Source organism: Pecten maximus, chromosome 10 (genome assembly GCF_902652985.1).
Source record: "Pecten maximus chromosome 10, xPecMax1.1, whole genome shotgun sequence".
Taxonomy (NCBI): Eukaryota; Metazoa; Mollusca; class Bivalvia; order Pectinida; family Pectinidae; genus Pecten; species Pecten maximus.
In genome coordinates this window covers 16,051,098-16,065,388 of record NC_047024.1, presented here as the reverse complement: position 1 = coordinate 16,065,388, position 14,291 = coordinate 16,051,098, and the positions used below count along the sequence as shown (strand labels likewise).

At 41.2% G+C, this 14,291-nt stretch overlaps 1 protein-coding gene across 1 annotated transcript in view; it reads right to left on the bottom strand.

Annotated features, from left to right (window-relative positions):
* Window positions 1-705: 705 nt before the first annotated feature.
* LOC117336840 (tyrosine-protein phosphatase non-receptor type 5-like) overlaps window positions 706-14,291 on the bottom strand; it is an 86,145-nt gene continuing 72,559 nt past the window's right edge. Inside the window, exons 11-15 of the mRNA XM_033897497.1 lie at window positions 10,164-10,301; window positions 7,955-8,074; window positions 3,963-4,129; window positions 3,428-3,541; window positions 706-3,050 (exon numbers count right to left, since the gene is read on the bottom strand). Of these exons, the coding sequence (XP_033753388.1) occupies window positions 2,945-3,050; window positions 3,428-3,541; window positions 3,963-4,129; window positions 7,955-8,074; window positions 10,164-10,301 (645 nt within the window). The 3' untranslated portion in view covers window positions 706-2,944. The remainder of the gene's footprint in view (window positions 3,051-3,427; window positions 3,542-3,962; window positions 4,130-7,954; window positions 8,075-10,163; window positions 10,302-14,291) is intronic.

Below are 14,291 nucleotides of genomic sequence, written 5' to 3'. Positions count from 1 at the left end.
GTCGGCCAGGAATCCTATTGTTTATTGTCGGCTAGGAATCCTATTGTTTAAGTCAGTCAGGTCTCCTATTCTTTAAGTCTGCCAGGAATCCTATCGTTTATAGTCGGCCAGGAATCCTATTGTTTCTAGTCGGCCAGGAATCCTATTGTTTATAGTCGGTCAGGAATCCTATTGTTTTTAGTCGGCCAGGAATCCTATTGTTTATAGTCGGCCAGGAATCCTATTGTTTATAGTCGGCCAGGAATCCTATTGTTTATTGTCGGCCAGGAATCCTATTGTTTATAGTCGGTCAGGTCTCCTATTGTTTATTGTCGGCCAGGAATCCTATTGTTTATTGTCGGCTAGGAATCCTATTCTTTAAGTCAGTCAGGTCTCCTATTCTTTAAGTCTGCCAGGAATCCTATCGTTTATAGTCGGCCAGGAATCCTATCGTTTATAGTCGGCCAGGAATCCTATTGTTTATTGTCGGCCAGGAATCCTATTGTTTATTGTCGGCTAGGAATCCTATTGTTTAAGTCAGTCAGGTCTCCTATTCTTTAAGTCTGCCAGGAATCCTATCGTTTATAGTCCGCCATAATGGTTTTGCTTTAATCTAAGTGGTGCAAAGTATATATGATGTTATTAACACCATTCTTTAAGTATTAACATCAAAATTTTGTCCAAAAAATGAAGTGTCTGGTAGCATAATATGCAAGACTTCCAAAATTTCCTTGCACTGAAGATTTATTTTTCAGCACACTAAAATGTATGATAAAGGATAAGTACAAGTGTCACAGGCTCATGGTAGCTATCAGAATACACAAATTTCACACTAACTTTCAGCAGGTATCAAATGTTCACACCTTGTACATTTCAAACTTGAGAGAGGGAAACCAAAATAAAACAGCTGCATGTCATAAAAATTAAATTGTATAGCTGCAGGGAAAATAATAAAACAATCAATTATAAAAATTGTCTAGAGCTACAACAGGATATAAACTTCACCAAATGATGCTGAATACAACATAACAATGGTACAATAATTTCATATAACATGATGGTAGTCACATGATCAACATGTGACACAATGAATCACATTAAGTACACAGATTTTGTTTGTGAAATACACTTGGTATCTCGAAGGTAAAAACAGTGCGGTTCTACAGGGACTAGATATAGTAGGTGAATCGGTCATCATCAGCTGGGCTGGAAACCTTATGAAAATCCTGCTTTGTCCATGTAAATAAAAGGTTTGAATAACCCTTAATTAAGAAGACTTCTTCGAATGAATGGCAAAGGTCATCTGGCATGAACAGATAAATAATAAAAATCAGTTTTTAATTTGAATGAATTCTAAATATCTGTTTAGAATTTTTTTTTATGCATTTTAATGTAGAAAAGGACTGTAACCTGTATCATAGTTCAAATCCACATTTCTTACTTCAGTGTTTCATTTTGAGTATGACAGTATTAGATATCTTTAATATACATCAAACTCAATGACACATGACAAACTTACCAAATTGAGATCAGATATAAGATAGCTTTAAGTACATCATAATAATCCTGTCTGTATTTCTACGAAAAATAACATCGCAAGAACACTTGAGTAAATTTTAGTTTGAAATGTAGAGATTTGGTATATCGGAGAGCTACAGACTGATATCAGGGCTTGGCTGGATTCTAAACACAGAAATAAAACAACATGGTGAAGATCATCCACCTAACAACATAAAAATGGACAAAACTGAATGTGTCGTATTATATAATAGTTTATACCGGTGTAGGGAGCTGAGCCCAACTTCGAAAAACACATCTCTTGGCAAGATGTCAATGTAATGTTTTTGTGTATTGAGAACTGCCGTTAACACATCACATATCATAAACTTGTATGGTGACTTCTGCCAGTAACACATCACATATTATAGACTTGTATGGTGACTTCTGCCGCTAACACATCACATGTCATAAACTTGTATGGTGACTTCTGCCGTTAACACATCACATATCATAGACTTGTATGATGACTTCTGCCGTTAACACATCACATTCATAGACTTGTATGGTGACTTCTGCCAGTAACACATCACATATTATAGACTTGTATGGTGACTTCTGCCGTTAACACATCACATATTATAGACTTGTGTAACATTAATGCATTTTTCTATATAAATTTTTGCAGCAATCATAGATTGATAAAACAGTCAAAGGCAGGCAGTATCAGGAAACGTCAGGTGCTTTACTCGCAATGATTACGATTTTCTGCAGCTGGTTTGTGGTGAAATTCCTTCTGTTTACGTACGTAGTCTTTGAAAAATTAACCTCTGTCACAACAAGCAGTGTAATATGTTAGTATGAGCACTAGAAATTGATGACAGAATGATAGATGTAAAAATATTCTCCTATATTTTTTTTTTTTTTATCACATTGCACTCTTATTTCATTTTGAAGCTCAAAACTTATCATCTAAATCTGATGTAAGCTTCAAGCTTCATAATCCAAGTCAGTAGAAAGCTTTGCTTAATAATCTGATTATGTAAACATTTTCCCAAACTTTGCATAATCCAATTCGAAAGAGAATTCACACTCGACCACCTAATTCAGGACAAAGTTTCCTACTGATAATCCAGATCAGTAAAAGGCATCAAACTTTATAATCTGAATCAGTAAAATGCTTCACATTTAACAATCAGGATCAGTAAAAAGCTTCACACTCCCTAAATCTGAAACAATTAGAAATCTTTACATTTGAAAATCCAATCTCCACATGTAGTGTAAATTTTGAATGGAGAGAATGCTTTCTACATGTTGGTACAAAGATATTGTGGGAGAAGTGTACGGTGGCAGTTTCAGTTGAATCCTGAATTAAGGCTGACATTGTACTGGTCAGTAGATCCTGTTGGTCAGCCCTCTCCCTACTGACTATATATATGAGGTCAGTGCCTAGAGGTCATTGTTTCGGTCAGTCTCCCACCGTGTTCCCTATTGGTTCCTCTAACTGTTTTTCGTACTCATATAAAGCCTGATGTACAAAATCATACTGTTCATGTGTTTGTATCATACCTCCCCTGTAACAGCAGAAAATTATATTAGTGAAATTATAGCATTATAACAAAACGATTCTGAAGGACCAAGACTTCAATTTAAACACCTTAATCTTAAAGCTAATGGTAACATTATGCTCCAATTTGCTGGTTATAAAGAGTTCCTATAACCCAGATGACATACTTTATCAGAACGTTGTACACTACTTGTTAATTCCTATAGCTTCATAGCTATTAATACTCTAGAATTCCACAGAAGCAGATGTGTTGTCAGTGCCCATATAGGAGGGGAGGGGGGGGGGGGGGGCAGTAAATGAAAGGATTTCATTTTAGAACACAATCACTGATGAATTTTTCTCCAAACTCGCTTTGGATGAGAGACTGGGTTTTACAAAGCTTACCTATCTATCCTCATTGTACATACAGTACCCAGGGCATCCACGGAGTGTTCCTCTCGTAACTGTCGAATCCCTATACTGATGGCGATAAAACACCCCGTCCTCCCAATACCAGCACTGAAATAAAACATAGTCTTTAAACAAATACTCTTCATCTGGATTCTATTACAGAAATAAAACAGTCTTTAAACAAATACTCCTTCATCACGATACTATAACTGAAATAACATATATTCTTCAAAACAAACACCCCGTCCTCCCGATACTATTACTGAAATAAAATATAGTCTTTAAACAAATAGCACTCCTTCATTCTGATACTATTACTGTAATAAAATATAGTCTTTAAACAAATACATGTAGTACTCCTTCATTCTGATACTATTACTGTAATAAAATATAGTCTTTAAACAGGATTCTTTGGATTACAACTTCTACATTATTGTATATAATACCAGAATTATTTGGATTACATAATTAAACTAAATTAGATGTATTAATTACCAGAATTATTTCAATATATGTCACCATCTCTTACCTGCAGTGGACAATGACTGGTCCTTTTGTGCGGATTCCATCGTGATGGTGACGGCGTTGTTCCACTTCCTTTATCAGTTCCAGGAGCATTGTGGGAGATGTGGGAGGTTTGTGGTCAGGCCAGGCCGTGTACCAGTAGTGGAGAACGTGTTGTAGCTCACCATTACTCTGTATGGTATAAAATAGTCAGTGAGGCTCACATACATGTGTAATAGGAAGGAGTAATTAATACTCTGCCTGTGCTGTGCCTTGAACTAGCGACCTCTCTGAGCAGACATCCTGCCACAAGGCTAAAGAGGGATTCCCACTACCGTAATTACCACAAGGCTAAAGATAGAGTCCCACTACCGTAATTACCACAAGGCTAAAGAGAGATTCCCACTACCGTAATTACCATAAGGCTAAAGATAGAGTCCCACTACCGTAATTACCACAAGGCTAAAGTGAGATTCCCACTACCGTAATTACCACAAGGCTAAAGAGAGATTCCCACTACAGTAATTATATTACCACAAGGCTAAAGAGAGATTCCCACTGCCGTAATTATCTGTGTGTTAACCATTCCAGTACAATGCCTGTGGGTGACAAATCTGCTTTGGGTTTCTGGTTATTGAGAAGAAATAATTAGAGATTCTAACATATTTGACCCCTGTGACCTCAAAAGTATAGTAGGTGTAGCTCTTCACCCCTTTATGCTAATGGCCACATCATAATCCTGGGTCTCGTGGTTATTGAGATGAAGTCCAAAATGTAAATTGTTTATGACTCAAGCTACTTGACAAAAGGTGACGGCATTAGGTCACGGAGACCCAGTTTTGACGGTTTTGGAAAAGATTTTGTCAGATATAGCCTGCTTCATCAGATAGCCTACTTCATCAGATAGCCTACTTCATCATAAAGCCCACTTCATCATAAAGCCCACTTCATCAGATAGCCCACTTCATCATAAAGCCCACTTCATTATATAGAGCTACTTCATCAGATAGCCCACTTCACTTCATCAGATAGCCTACTTCATCAGATAGCCTACTTCATCAGATAACCCACTTCATCAGATAGCCCACTTCATCAGATAGCCCACTTCATCAGATAGCCCACTTCATCAGATAGCCCACTTCACTTCATCAAAAAGCCCACTTCATCAGATAGCACACTTCATCAGATAGCACACTTCATCAGGTAGCACACTTCATTATATAGCCTACTTCATCAGATAGCCCACTTCATCATATAGCCCACTTCATCAGATAGCCCACTTCATCAGAGAGCCCACTTCATCAGATAGCCCACTTCATCAGATAGCTCACTTCATCAGATAGCACACTTCATCAGGTAGCACACTTCATCAGATAGCACAAATCATCAGATGGCCCACTTCACTTCATCAAAAAGCCCACTTCATTACATAGCCCACTTCATCAGATAACCCGCTTCATTATATAGCCTACTTCATCAGATAGCCTACTTCATCAGATAACCTGCTTCATTATATAGCCTACTTCATCAGATAGCCTACTTCATCAGATAGCCCACTTCATCAGATAACCCGCTTCATTATATAGCCTACTTCATCAGATAACCCGCTTCATTATATAGCCTACTTCATCAGATAACCCGCTTCATTATATAGCCCACTTCATTACATAGCCCACTTCATCAGATAGCCCACTTCATCAAAAAGCCCACTTAATCAGATAGCTCACTTCATCAGATAGCACACTTCATCAGGTATTACACTTCATCAGATAGCCCACTTCACTTCATCAAAAAGCCCACTTCATTACATAGCCCACTTCATCAGATAACCCGCTTCATTATATAGCCTACTTCATCAGATAGCCTACTTCATCAGATAACCTGCTTCATTATATAGCCCACTTCATTACATAGCCCTCTTCATCAGATAACCCACTTCATTATATAGCCTACTTCATCAGATAGCCTACTTCATCAGATAACCCGCTTCATTATATAGCCTACTTCATCAGATAGCCTACTTCATCAGATAACCCGCTTCATTATATAGCCCATTTCATCAGATAGCCCACTTCATCAGATAGCACACTTCATTATATAGCCTACTTCATCAGATAACCCGCTTCATTATATAGCCCACTTCATCAGATAACCCACTTCATTATATAGCCTACTTCATCAGATAGCCTACTTCATCAGATAGCACACTTCATTATATAGCCTACTTCATCATATAGCCCACTTCATCATATAGCCCACTTCATCAGAAAGCCCACTTCATCATAAAGCCCACTTCATCATATAGCCCACTTCACTTCATCAGATACCCCGCTTCATTATATAGCCTACTTCATCAGATAACCCACTTCATTATATAGCCCACTTTATCAGATAGCCCTACTTCACTTCATCAGATAGCCCGCTTCATTATATAGCCCATTTCATCAGATAGCTCACTTCATTATATAGCCCACTTCATTATATAGCCTACTTCATCAGATAGCTCACTTCATCAGATAGCTCACTTCATCAGATAACCCGCTTCATTATATGGCTCACATCATCAGATAGCCCACTTCATCAGATATTTGACCACCCTGTCCACTTACCCGCAGTAAGAGGTGTCTGAGAGAATAGCCGTGTTGAGTGACCGCCCTGTCCACTTACCCGTAGTAAGAGGTGTCTGAGAGTATAGCCGTGTTGAGTGACCACCCTGTCCAGTAAGAGGTGTCTGAGAGAATAGCCGTGTCGAGTGACCACCCTGTCCAGTAAGAGGTGTCTGAAAGAATAGCCGTGTCGAGTGACCACCCTGTCCAGTAAGAGGTGTCTGAGAGAATAGCCGTGTCGAGTGACCACCCTGTCCAGTAAGAGGTGTCTGAGAGAATAGCCGTGTCGAGTGACCATCCTGTCCACTTACCCGCAGTAAGAGGTGTCTGAGAGAATAGCCATGTCGAGTGACCACCCTGTTTACTTACCCGCAGTAAGAGGTGTCTGAGAGAATAGCCGTGTCGAGTGACCGCCCTGTCCACTTACCCGCAGTAAGAGGTGTCTGAGAGAATAGCCATGTCGAGTGACCACCCTGTCCACTTACCCGCAGTAAGAGGTGTCTAAGAGAATAGCCATGTCGAGTGACCGCCCTGTCCACTTACCCGCAGTGAGAGGTATCTGAGAGAATAGCCGTGTTGAGTGACCGCCCTGTCCACTTACCCGCAGTAAGAGGTGTCTAAGAGAATAGCCATGTCGAGTGACCACTCTGTCCACTTACCTGCAGTAAGAGGTATCTGAGAGAATAGCCGTGTTGAGTGACCGCCCTGTCCAGTAAGAGGTGTCTGAGAGAATAGCCGTGTTGAGTGACCGCCCTGTCCACTTACCTGCAGTAAGAGGTATCTGAGAGAATAGCCGTGTTGAGTGACCGCCCTGTCCAGTAAGAGGTGTCTGAGAGAATAGCCATGTCGAGTGACCACCCTGTCCACTTACCTGCAGTAAGAGGTATCTGAGAGAATAGCCGTGTTGAGTGACCGCCCTGTCCAGTAAGAGGTGTCTGAGAGAATAGCCGTGTTGAGTGACCGCCCTGTCCACTTACCCGCAGTAAGAGGTGTCTAAGAGAATAGCCGTGTCGAGTGACCACCCTGTCCAGTAAGAGGTGTCTGAGAGAATAGCCGTGTCGAGTGACCGCCCTGTCCACTTACCCGCAGTAAGAGGTATCTGAGAGAATAGCCGTGTCGAGTGACCACCCTGTCCAGTAAGAGGTGTCTGAGAGAATAGCCGTGTCGAGTGACCGCCCTGTCCACTTACCCGCAGTAAGAGGTGTCTAAGAGAATAGCCATGTCGAGTGACCACCCTGTCCATTTACCTGCAGTAAGAGGTATCTGAGAGAATAGCCGTGTCGAGTGACCACCCTGTCCAGTAAGAGGTGTCTGAGAGAATAGCCGTGTTGAGTGACCGCCCTGTCCACTTACCCGCAGTAAGAGGTATCTGAGAGAATAGCCGTGCTGAGTGACCGCCCTGTCCACTTACCCGCAGTAAGAGGTGTCTGAGAGAATAGCCATGTCGAGTGACCACTCTGTCCACTTTTACATCTATATCTCCAAATGTTGCCGATGAGTAGTCCTCTGGTAGGTAACTTTCACATTTAGGCTACAACAAAGTAACAGTGATCAGGTCCCAAGCAACAAAGTATCATAAAGCACTCCTCCAAGTAACGACAGGAATGATATACACCCATCCAACACCAGACAAGTGACTCATGGGGAGGAACAATACACACCCGTCCAACACCAGACAAGTGACTCATGGGGAGGAACAATACACACCCGTCCCAACACCAGACAAGAGGCCCATGGGGAGGTACAATACACACCCGTCCCAACACCAGACAAGAGGCCCATGGGGAGGTACAATACACGTCCATCCAACACCAGACAAGAGGCCCACGGGGAGGTACAATACACACCCGTCCCAACACCAGACAAGAGGCCCATGGGGAGGTACAATACACGTCCATCCAACACCAGACAAGAGGCCCACGGGGAGGTACAATACACACCCGTCCCAACACCAGACAATAGGCCCACAGGGAGGTACAATACACACCCGTCCCAACACCAGACAATAGGCCCACAGGGAGGTACAATACACACCCATCCAACACCAGACAAGTGACTCATGGGGAGGAACAATACACACCCGTCCAACACCAGACAAGAGGCCCATGGGGAGGTACAATACACACCCGTCCAACACCAGACAAGAGGCCCACGTGGAGGTACAATACACACCCGTCCCAACACCAGACAAGTGACTAATGGGGAGGAACAATACACACCCGTCCCAACACCAGACAAGAGGCCCATGGGGAGGAACAATACACACCCGTCCCAACACCAGACAAAAGGCCCATGGGGAGGAACAATACACACCCGTCCCAACACCAGACAATAGGCCCACAGGGAGGTACAATACACACCCGTCCAACACCAGACAAGTGACTCATGGGGAGGAACAATACACACCCGTCCCAACACCAGACAATAGGCCCACAGGGAGGTATAATACACACCCGTCCAACACCAGACAAGAGGCCCACGGGGAGGAACAATACACGCCCATCCCAACACCAGACAAGAGGCCCATGGGGAGGTACAATACACACCCGTCCAACACCAGACAATAGGCCCACAGGGAGGTACAATACACACCCGTCCAACACCAGACAAGAGGCCCACGGGGAGGAACAATACACACCCGTCCAACACCAGACAAGAGGCCCACGGGGAGGAACAATACACGCCTGTCCTATACCAGACAAAGAGGCCCACAGGGAGGAACAATACACACCCGTCCAACACCAGACAAGAGGCCCATGGGGAGGAAAAATACACACCCGTCCAACACCAGACAAGAGGCCCATGGGGAGGTACAATACACACCCGTCCAACACTAGACAATAGGCCCACAGGGAGGTACAATACACACCCGTCCAACACCAGACAAGAGGCCCACGGGGAGGAACAATACACACCCGTCCAACACCAGACAAGAGGCCCAGAGGGCCTGTATCACTCACCTGGTTTCATGAGATATAAAACAAGATTGTCGCATAGCTATATGTCAATATAGCATTTTATATTGGTACATGTATATTAGTAAATGTATATTGGTTTTGTTGTAATTCTAAAAATGTCAGGTTTTTATGCCTTTGGCTCTGCCCCTTTGGCCCCCCAGGGGTCAGCCCCATTACTTGTACAATTTTGAAATCCCATCCCATAACAATGCTACATACCAGACAAATATGAGCGATATTCATTGCTTACAATGTAGTTACAGATCAGTTGTTTATATCAATATAGCGAAATTGACCCCCTTTGGCTCCGCCAATCAGGCCCTCGGGGGTCAGCCACACCATTTGTACAATTTTGAGTGTCAACCACCTTCAGATGCTTCCAGACAAATTCTGTTCCATAATTCTGATCAGCAGTTATGAAGAAGTCAATTGCTGACGGATGGACGGGCGGATGCCGGACACAGGGGTATGGCATAAACTATGGCATAAACTGACACCTTGGTCCTTAGAGCCAGGTGAGCTAACAAGAGGCCCACGGGGAGGAACAATAACACCCTCCAAAATATCATATTCTTGTCCCGAAATTTCCTAAATTATCTGTCCAGACCATTATACTTACTCGTCCCTTTTCCTAAATTATCTCTGTCCAGATCATATACTTACTCGTCCTTTTTCCTTTAGTTTTGTGATCATTACGATGATAGGAGACTTTTCTGCCCACACCATCCTCCAGAAGTCCACAATCGTGTGTGACATTGGTCCCTGGGTAGCTACATAGGCCTGAGGCTCTCCATCATATCCCTGTCAGAACACAGACGATGATGTTTTATTCAGTTTCCAAAGGGCAAGGGTTTTAATCCATAAGGTGGGTCAAATTTCATTTAAGGATCTTTTCACAAACATTAATTGGTATTCAGATGATGGTGTCATAGATGGGTTAATGTAAAATATGATTGCTTCTGCACAAACTATTAACATACATAACAAGGGACGTCATCAGTCCCAAATATAATCATACATAACAAGGGACATCATCAGTCCCAAATATTAACATAACGAGGGACATCATCAGTCCCAAATATTAACATAACGAGGGACATCATCAGTCCCAAATATTAACATACATAACGAGGGACGTCATCAGTCCCAAATATTAACATAACGAGGGACATCATCAGTCCCAAATATTAACATACATAACGAGGGACATCATCAGTCCAAAATATTAACATAACGAGGGACATCATCAGTCCCAAATATTAACAAACATAACGAGGGACATCATCAGTCCCAAATATTAACATAACAAGGGACATCATCAGTCCCAAATATTAACATAACGAGGGACATCATCAGTCCCAAATATTAACATACATAACAAGGGACATCATCAGTCCCAAATATTAACATAACGAGGGACATTATCAGTCCCAAATATTAACATACATAACGAGGGACGTCATCAGTCCCAAATATTAACATAACGAGGGACGTCATCAGTCCCAAATATTAACATACATAACAAGGGACATCATCAGTCCCAAATATTAACATACATAACGAGGGACATCATCAGTCCCAAATATTAACATACATAACCAGGGACATCATCAGTCCCAAATATTAACATAACGAGGGACATCATCAGTCCCAAATATTAACATACATAACAAGGGACATCACCAGTCCCAAATATTAACACACATAACAAGGGACATAATCAGTCCCAAATATTAACATAACGAGGGACATCATCAGTCCCAAATATTAACATAACGAGGGACATCATCAGTCCCAAATATTAACATACATAACGAGGGACGTCATCAGTCCCAAATATTAACATAACAAGGGACATCATCAGTCCCAAATATTAACATAACAAGGGACATCATCAGTCCTAAATATTAACATACATAACGAGGGACGTCATTAGTCCCAAATATTAACATAACAAGGGACGTCATCAGTCCCAAATATTAACATACATAATGAGGGACATCATCAGTCCCAAATATTAACATAACGAGGGACGTCATCAGTCCTAAATATTAACATACATAACAAGGGACATCATCAGTCCCAAATATTAACATAACGAGGGACATCATCAGTCCTAAATATTAACATACATAACGAGGGACGTCATTAGTCCCAAATATTAACATACATAACGAGGGACATCATCAGTCCCAAATATTAACATGCATAACAAGGGACATTACAATTGTACAGTCCCAAATATTAACATACATAACAAGGGACATCATCAGTCCCAAATATTAACATAACAAGGGACATCATCAGTCCCAAATATTAACATAACGAGGGACATCATCAGTCCCAAATATTAACATAACGAGGGACATCATCAGTCCCAAATATTAACATACATAACAATGGACATCATCAGTCCCAAATATTAACATACATAACAAGGGACATCATCAGTCGCAAATATTAACATAACAAGGGACATCATCAGTCCCAAATATTAACACACATAACAAGGGACATAATCAGTCCCAAATATGAACATAACGAGGGACATCATCAGTCCCAAATATTAACACACATAACGAGGGACATCATTAGTCCCAAATATTAACATAACAAGGGACATCATCAGTCCCAAATATTAACATATATAATGAGGGACGTCATTAGTCCCAAATATTAACATAACAAGGGACATCATCAGTCCCAAATATTAACACACAAAAAGAGGGACGTCATTAGTCCCAAATATTAACATACATAACCAGGGACATCATCAGTCCCAAATATAAACATAACGAGGGACATCATCAGTCCCAAATATTAACATACATAACAAGGGACATCATCAGTCCCAAATTTAGGATATGTTTGTACTTAAGAAGTGATAAAGAGGATACCTGGTACTTTAATTAACACAAAATTTGGTCCAAAAAGGTCCACACACTTACAACAGATAAACCAGGCAATTCCACCAATGACATTACTCTAGCTGTCAAATTAAAGGCCAAGAATGCATAGATGATAAATTCATAATAGATAGAGAGTCAACCGGTTCCTGTGACAAGTCATGTAGGAGACAATCTTTTTCTTTGATGTAGATCAATAGGTCAAAATGTAGGTCAGATGGATCTACTTTTGATACATGACACTGCACGCACGGGACCTTATGTCTCCACCCCCCCCCCATCCCTACCAGTAATACTTGGGTCAGTTCTAAAGGTGGGTGGTTATTACAGACCAACAGACAGACCTCGCCTGATCTCTCATGAACAATTCTTTACAGATTATTCAGTGTCCAACTTCACTTACAATGAGGAAGACTTCACAATACACTGATCAATTTCAATATTGAATCCCCAGTCTCTAGACATTAACCTAAACCACAACACACAATGCCATTTGTACAAAAGGCTGCAAACTTCATACACAGCTAAATATTTCACATTTATATTCCTGAGTTTCCATTAACTGCAACAAAATCAAACCAGAACATCTTGTTCAATGTCCATGAATCAGTTTGTGGCATTTAAATGTAGAAATAAATGCCATGAGACGAGTGAATATGGATATCATACATAACGATCATTGTTTATAGGAGGTAAGCCCCAAGCGAACTCGGAGATATGCTTCCTTGAATTACAACATGGAGCGGAGATGAAATCCACGCGGCTTAAGAACGGACCAAATGGCCAATAACTTTGATGGATTAGAAAAGAAGATAAGGAATAGAAATATTTTCATGAAATCTACAGAAACTCCAGGTATGGATTTCCTATTACAGAGGAGATTAATCTCCATTGCTACCATACCGAGACCCAGAAAAAAACATACATTAAGGAAATGCATTATATATATTATATGATCATCATGTATCTTGTAACACCAGAAATGTCAATCATTCAGCACATACTTATTGTAAAACCAGTTTTTATAAATTATGTATAATAACAATGAAACACTATAAGCATGCCTGGTAATAAGCCCTCCTGCTGTGTTGACCACTGGTCTGAATAATAAGCCCTCCTGCTATGTTGACCACTGGTCTGACAGGACTTGATTATTAATTATTACATGCGTGGTAATGAGCCCTCCCAATGTGTTGACCACTGATCTGAGAGGACTTAATTATAAATTATTTATTTACATGCCTGGTAATAAGCCGACCTCATTGTGAAGCATATCTCATTGTAAGACATACCTCATTGTAAGGCGCAATACGGTATCTCATTGTAAGGCGTACCTCATTGTAAGGCGTATCTCATTGTAAGGCATATCTCATTGTAAGGCGTACCTCATTGTTAGGCAAATCTCATTGTAAGGCGTATCTCATTGTGTAAGGCGTATCTCATTGCAAGGCGTACCTCATTGTAAGGCGTACCTCATTGTAAGGCGTATCTCATTGCAAGGCGTACCTCATTGCAAGGCGTACCTCATTCCAAGGCGTACCTCATTGTAAGGCGTATTTCATTGTGTAAGGCGTATCTCATTGCAAGGCGTACCTCATTGTAAGGCGTATCTCATTGTAAGGCGTACCTCATTGTAAGGCGTACCTCATTGTAAGGCGTACCTCATTGTAAGTGACTATCTCATTGTAAGGCGTACCTCATTGTAAGGCGTACCTATTGTAAGGCGTACCTCATTGTAAGGCAAACCTCATTGTAAGGCATTCCTCATTGTAAGTGACTATCTCATTGTAAGTGACTATCTCATTGTAAGGCGTATCTCATTGTAAGGCGTACCTATTGTAAGGCGTACCTCATTGTAAGTAACTATCTCATTGTAAGGCGTATC